We start from the raw sequence: 7,499 nt of genomic DNA on the forward strand, positions 1-7,499 counted from the left end.
TATCTCTACTACACTCCTATACAGTGTATGTAATGGTGGTTTGGTAGGGTTGAGAATGTTTGCACCAGACGTAAATGGGAGCATGTAAATATATGTAGCAAGTAAGAAGAATGTATTTGAATTGTAATTGATCAAATGCACTGCATGTAGAGTGTGCAAAAAGTCAAATGCACTAACTTCATGTTGTATCTGATGATGTGTGAAACATAACTACTGGTACACAGGAAGCAACAAACAGGAAATAAGAAGGACTTTTATTAATATGCTACTACAAACAAATAATAAGTGTGTTCGTAGGTTTGAGAGAGAGCGAGAGAGAGAGAGAGAGAGAGAGAGAGAGAGAGAGAGAGAGAGAGAAGGAGGAAGTTATTTGCACTGTAGGCTACTGGACATGTTACAGTATGTTGTCATGTTGATGTTAAACCACTTTTTCACAAATCCAGTTGAGTTTGCTGTCACATGACATGTCATTCCATGCCTTTAGAGGACTCTGATCTGTGTGTATCTCAGCACAGTCCTCCCCAGTAGGACCAACATTATCAGGCTGTTTGTCATACCAGTACCTACAGGATTAAAAACAGTCAGATATCATGGTTAATACCAGTACCTACAGGGTTAAAAACCATCAGATATCATGGTTAATACCAGTAAATGCAGGGTTAAAAACCATCAGATATCATGGTTAATACCAGTACCTACAGGGTTAAAAACCATCAGATATCACAGTTAGAACATCACAATCCTAAATAATATACATAAATGCTTCATCTTAAAGTTATCATCATTGACAGTAACCTGTATAGAAAAAGGTTGAATGGAGCTTTATTCACAGATTAGTTATCATATCTCACCCTGTGGACAGTGATGTGCCGTCCACCCATTTCCAGGTCCCCTCCTGAACAGAGTCAGTCAGACCAATCCAGACTCTCTTCTTGAGGTTGTACAGAAATGTCTGTTGTCGAGAAACATAAATATATATACACTACCAGCCAAAAGTTTTAGAACACCTACTCATTCAAGGCTTTTTCTTAATTTGTACTATTTTTTTACATTGTAGAATAATAGTGAAGACATCAGAACTATGAAATAACACATATGGAATCATGTAGTAACCAAAAAGTGTTAAATAAATCAAAATATATTTTATATTTGAGATTCTTCAAATAGCCACCCTTTGCCTTGATGACAGCTTTGCACACTCTTGGCATTCTCTCAAACAGCTTCATGAGGTAGTCACCTGGAATGCATTTAAATTAACGGTTGTGCCTTGTTAAAAGTTAATTTGTGGAATTTATTTCCTTTTTAATGTGTTTGAGCCAGTCAATTGTGTTGTGACAAGGTAGGGGGGTGTACAAAAGATAGCCCTATTTGGTAAAAGACAAAGTCCATATTGTGGCAAGCACAGCTCAAATAAGCAAAGAGAAATGACACTCCATCATTACTTTAAGCCATGGTCAGTAAATATGGAAAATGTCAAGAACTTTGAAAGTTTCTTCAAATGCAATCACAAAAACCATCAAGCGTTACGATGAAACTGGCTCTCATGAGGACTGCCACAGGAAAGGAAGACCCAGATTTACCTCTTCTGTAGAGGATAAGTTCATTAGAGTTACCAGCCCAAATTAATGCTTCACATAGTTCAAGTCACAGACACATCTCAACATCAACTGTTCAGAGGGGACTGTGTGAATCAGGCCTTCATGGTTGAATTACTGCAAAGAAACCACTGCTAAAGTACACCAATAAGAAGAAGAGATCCGCTTGGGCCAAGAAACATGAGTAATGGACATTAGACCGGTGGAAATGTGTCCTTTGGTCTGGAGTCCAATTTGGAGATTTTTAGTTCCAACCGCCGTGTCTTTGTGAGACGTGGTGTGGGTGAACGGATGATATCCGCATGTGTTGTTCCCACCGTAAAGCATGGAGGAGGAGGTGTTATGGTGTGTGGGTTGCTTTTCTGGTGACACTGTCTGTGATTTATTTAGAATTCAAGGCACACTTAACCAGCATGGCTACCACAGCATTCTGCAGCGATATGCCATCCCATCTTGTTTGGGCTTAGTGGGACCATCATTTGTTTATCAACAGGACAATGAACCAACACACCTCCAGGCTGTGTAAGGGCTATTTTACCAAGAAGTAGAGTGATGGATTGCTGCATAAAATGACCTGGCCTCCACAATCCCCCGACCTCAACCCAATTGAGATGGTTTGGGTTGAGTCGGACCGCAGAGTGAAGGAAAAGTAGCCAACAAGTGCTCAGCATATGTGGGAAGTCATTCAAGACTGTTGGAAAAGCATTCCAGGTGAAGCTGACCTCTCTCTCTCTCTCTCTCTCTCTCTCTCTCTCTCTCTCTCTCTCTTTTCACCTGTTCCTTATCACTGTTTATGATCACCAGGTCTGCTCCTCTCTCCAGACAGTCCTCTCTGCTCTCCTTCCAGGTGTTAGTCTTGGTAGACAGGAAGTACCAACTGGAATCAAACATCTGCCAGCCTTCAGAACTGGTTTGTTCTACAAGAACAAAAACATGAATTTCCTTCAACTTATCAAACTAATCAGTAAATGAAAGAATACAGACACACTGTAAAGTGTGTGGGATTAATGATAATGTATGATTGTAGGTTTACTCACTGAGATTAGTAAGCCTCCTGTTAAGAATCTCTAACTCAGTCTGTAGCTGGTCTCTCTCATTAGTCTGGGTGTTGTAACTGGTCTGTAGCTGGTCTCTCTCATTAGTCAGGGTGTTGTAACTGGTCAGTAGCTGGTCTCTCTCATTAGTCAGGTTGTTGTAGCTGGTCAGTAGCTGGTCTCTCTCTGCAGATGAGTTGGTCTTATATGCTAAGAAGCTCTTAGAGACCCCATCATCTGTCACAACAACAACAAAGTTTATTATTAAACAAGATAATCACAGAACTGCTGGTGAATTGTAACTTTTATAACTTCAGACTTACAGTGGACATACAGGCCTATGATCCCAGCCAGTAGAACACACAGCAGACCCAGACACACTGCAGCAACTCTGGAGGATCTCTTCCCTGAGCTATCAGGCTCTGTGGACACAGATACTGTACATAGCATCATCAATGAGACACAATCGAACATGGACCATATAGCGCAGGGATCATCAACTAGATTCAGCCGCAGGCAGATTTTTGTGTTTTGCGAATGGTCAGGGGGCCGGAGGTACTGTCTGGACTTTCCACTGTGGTTGGACCAATGGAAACACCTCCCCGTGAGAACCCTCTGCGGCCATGAGAAGGTGGGGTTGTGGAGTGCTAACCAAGGGATACCTGACGACAACCGCTTCGGCGGTTGTCGTCACCGGCCTTCTAGCCACTGCCCCTCCATATCTCATCATTCCATTTGTCTTGTCTTGTCAATTACACACACCTGGTTCATATTCCCCTCATTAGAATGTGTTTCAGTGTTCCCTCTTCCCCCTTGTCCTTGTGGGTGATTGTTTCATGTGAGATGAGTGTAGCTCGGTGGAGCTACCTGTTCTTTGTATTGCCAGGGTATATTTTCCCCGTGTGCTGTTTTTAGCACTGGACTGTTGCCGCTATTCTGCGTAACTGTGTACTACGGAATAAACTCTGTATTCTGTGATTTACCCTCCTGCGCCTGACTCCTTCATATCACATTCTCAAACAATCTCCCACCGGCTATGGAGTCAGCGGGAGAGGAGAGCATTTCTGGAGTCGTGACACGGGTCCAGGAGCATTCAACGATGCTAGCCAGCTTGGGAGAAGCGATGGATCGGGTTCTTCAGGTCATCCAACGCCTGGAGAGTAGAGACCCCGATCTGTCAAGACCAGCTGGGCGACCGGATCCAGCCACCAACACTCCAGCACCTAGAGGGATCCATATATCCCGACCACGGGAGTTTGACGGGACAGCTGCTCTCTGCCAGGGATTCCTCCTCCAACTCGAGCTTAATTATTCCTGCATCAGCCCGGCCCCATCGGAGCGGGAGAAGGTGTCTGCCCTCATCTCCTGCCTCTCAAGGAAAGCTCTGGAGTGGGCCAACGTGGTCTGGAACGAAGGAGGAGCCACATTGGACAACTACGGGGAGTTCGCTCGCCTCCTTCGGACTGTCTTCGATCACCCGCCCGAGGGTCGAGAGGCGGGCGAGCGGCTTGTCCACTTGAGGCAGGGGATGAGGACTGCGCAAGACTTTGCCTTGGAGTTCCGGACTCTAGCAGCTGGGTCCGGGTGGAACGAGCGGGCCCTTCATTGAACACTTCCGGTGCCATCTGCAGAAGGACGTCCAAAGGGAGCTAGCCTGCCGGGACACCATGTTGTCCTTCACGCACCTGGTGGACATGGCCATCCGTTGGACAACCTGCTGGCGGCAAGAGGACGTCCTGGGGGAGGTCTGCCCGTTCCAACCCCGCCCAACTCGGATCCCGAGCTGATGGAGTTGGGTGGAGCGGTGATCTGAAAGAATGGAGGACGACAGCGCCAGTGTCACTCTGGTGGCACGAAGGGACATTACACCGCACAACGTCGTCAGCGTTCTTTTGGGTCTGGAAACGGCAGGCATGGCACTCTCGCATCACCCCAGGTATCGAACACCCACATTCGTTCAGAGTCCTCTGCTGCGCACTGTACCCTACCCATCTACTTTCCTGATCACATGGTAGTTCCACAGTGTAAGGTGCAAGTCGATTCAGGCGCAGCTGGGAACTTTATGGACAGGCATTCTCACACAGTCTAGTCATTTCATTGGTTCCCCTATCCATTCCACTCCACATCACTTGATAGTCGACTATTAGGGTCAGGGTTTAATAGGGAAGTTAAAGCACCAGTCACCATGGTTACCAATGAGACTCATTGCGAGCAAGTCACTTTTTTTATTATTGAGTCTCCTCCTTTCCCTGTGGTGTTAGGTATCCCTTGGTTAGCACTCCACAACCCCACCTTCTCATGGCCGCAGAGGGTTCTCACGGGGAGGTGTTTCCATTGGTCCAACCACAGTGGAAAGTCCAGACAGTACCTCCACCATGCGCATTCCCCCCCGAATACCTCGATTTGGCGCACGCATTTTCTAAAACGCAGGCCACCATGTTCTCACCTCATCGGGCGGGGGATTGTGCGATAAACCTCCGGGTAGACGCTGTGCCTCCCAGGAGTCATGTGTATCCCCTGTCACAGGCTGAAACGGAGGCTATGGAAACATACGTCACCGAGTCCCTGTGCCAGGGGTATATACGTCCCTCTACTTCACCCGCCTCCTCAAGTTTCTTTTTTGTGAAGAAGAAAGATGGCGGTCTGCGCCCTTGCATTGATTATCGACCACTGAATAAGGAGACGATACGATTTAGTTATCCTCTCCCCCTCATTCCTTCAGTGATCGAGTCAATATATGGGGCCCGCTTCTTCACCAAATTAGATCTCAGGAGTGCGTACAACCTGGTGCGTGTTCGAGAGGGAGATGATTGGAAGACAGCATTCTGCACAACCACGGGGCATTGTGAATACCTGGTGATGCCCTACGGTTTGATGAATGCTCCATCCGTCTTCCAGTCCTTTGTGAACGAGGTGTTTCGGGACATGCTTGGTCGCGGTGTAGTGGTCTACATCGATTACATTCTGGTGTATTCCGCTGCGCGGGCTGAGCATGTGTCCCTGGTTCGCAAAGTGCTGGTCCGACTGTTGGAAAATGACCTTTATGCCAAGGCAGAAAAGTGTCTGTTTTTCCAGCTGTCCGTCTCCTTCCTTAAATACCGCATTACCACCTCAGGTGTGGAGATGGAGGGAGATTGCATTTCAGCCGTGCGTAATTGGCCGACTCCAACCACGGTTAAGGAGGTGCAGCGCTTTCTGGGCTTCGCCAACTACTATCGGAGGTTTATCCTGGGCTTTGGCAAGGTCGCAGCTCCCATTACCTCTCTGTTGAAGGGTGGGCCGTCCCGGCTCCGCTGGTCTGCTGAGGCTGACAGGGCTTTCAGTAACCTGAGGGGTCTGTTTATTTCAGCCTCTGTACTGGCCCACCCCGATCCATCACTACCGTTCGTAGTGGAGGTGGATGCATCCGAGGTAGGGATATGTGCTGTCCTGTCTCTACGCTCAGGCACACCACCCAAGCTCCGCCCCTGTGCCTTCTTCTCTAAGAAGCTCAGCCCGGCGGAGCAGAACTACGACGCTGTTGTCCGAGCCCTGACCATGTGGAGGCATTGGCTCGAAGGGGCGAAACACCCTTTCCTCGTCTGGACGGACCACCGTAACCTGGAGTTCCTCCGAAGCTGCCTCCCCTCCTTGTTCGGGCAGGCTTCGGCGTTCGTCGTCACCGGCCTTCTAGCCACTGCCCCTCCAAATCTCATCATTCCGTTTGTCTTGTCTTGTCAATTACACACACCTGGTTCATATTCCCCTCATTAGTATGTGTTTAAGTGTTCCCTCTGCCCCTTGTCCTTGTGATTGATTGTTTCATGTGAGATGAGGGTAGCTCGTGGAGCTACCTGTTCTTTGTATTACCAGGGTATATTTTCCCCGTGTGCCTGTATTTGTTCCAGTGCGCCTGTTTTGCGCACTGGACTGTTGACGCTATCCAGCGTAACTGTGTACTACGGAAAAAACTCTGTATTCTGTGATTTACCCTCCTGTGCCTGACTCCTTCAAATCACATTCTCACACCTTGTTTACGTTAGTGTGTGTCTCTCTATTATACTTGGGAATACTTGGGAACAGATTTCCAAAATTAAAATCAATAGGAGCTGATTTCCTGGTGTTTTTACAGTCTGTTATGTCCCAAAAATATTAAAATAAAGAAACCTGATATAGTGATTGAAACTAGAATTAGCGCAATGACCTCCATGCCATAAACCTCCAGTCAACTCTAGTTAGCAATGGCTCACAAAACCACCTCTAACTTTCTTCATTCTGGATATAAAGTCATACAAATTGTATCCACAAACTCATCTGACTGTGGGGAAGTAGATAAACGGCATCATTGCCAAAATACTGAAGTATCCCTTTAATTAAAATGTTCATTTAGTCTCCCATTGATATAAATGAATGACTAAGTCTAAATTTGACTTAAGTGGAAGATAGGATTCGCCCCATATGATCTCAAAGTATGAAGAATCTATTTTGTATGATCTCTAAATGGAGGAAAAATAGCTGCACATTTAAAGTGGTGGTTTCTCACCCCCATCTCTCTTTTTGTTGAGGGGGACTTGTGGTTGTTAAAGATACAGCTTCTCACTGCAACAGGACATATAGTGGCCATTTACAGTTAACCCCTAGCCTTGCTAACATTAGCCAGATAGCTAATGTTAGTAGAATTCATAACATATCATATGTTTAGCAAATTCATAACATATTGTAAGTTTAGCAAATTCGTAACATATCATACAAATTGTAATTCGTAACATATCATACAAAATGGATGATGGTTATCCACACAATGATACATAACATATGAAAGGTAACATATCATACTAAAAAGAGTGTCTTGCTTTACATACAGAATAAAACGAAATACTTTGAGACCAGG

At 46.0% G+C, this 7,499-nt stretch overlaps 1 protein-coding gene across 1 annotated transcript in view; it reads right to left on the reverse strand.

Moving 5' to 3' along the window:
* Positions 1 to 418: 418 nt before the first annotated feature.
* The window catches only part of LOC311118150 (uncharacterized protein), a gene marked incomplete at both ends in the record, with an annotated part of 7,621 nt that continues 540 nt past the window's right edge, over positions 419 to 7,499 (reverse strand). The window contains 5 exons of the mRNA XM_084193012.1: positions 419 to 563; positions 852 to 952; positions 2,370 to 2,512; positions 2,633 to 2,866; positions 2,953 to 3,066. Of these exons, the coding sequence (XP_084049138.1) occupies positions 419 to 563; positions 852 to 952; positions 2,370 to 2,512; positions 2,633 to 2,866; positions 2,953 to 3,066 (737 nt within the window). The remainder of the gene's footprint in view (positions 564 to 851; positions 953 to 2,369; positions 2,513 to 2,632; positions 2,867 to 2,952; positions 3,067 to 7,499) is intronic.

This window comes from Coregonus lavaretus (genome assembly GCF_964263955.1).
Source record: "Coregonus lavaretus genome assembly, contig: HAP1_SCAFFOLD_1668, whole genome shotgun sequence".
Taxonomy (NCBI): Eukaryota; Metazoa; Chordata; class Actinopteri; order Salmoniformes; family Salmonidae; genus Coregonus; species Coregonus lavaretus.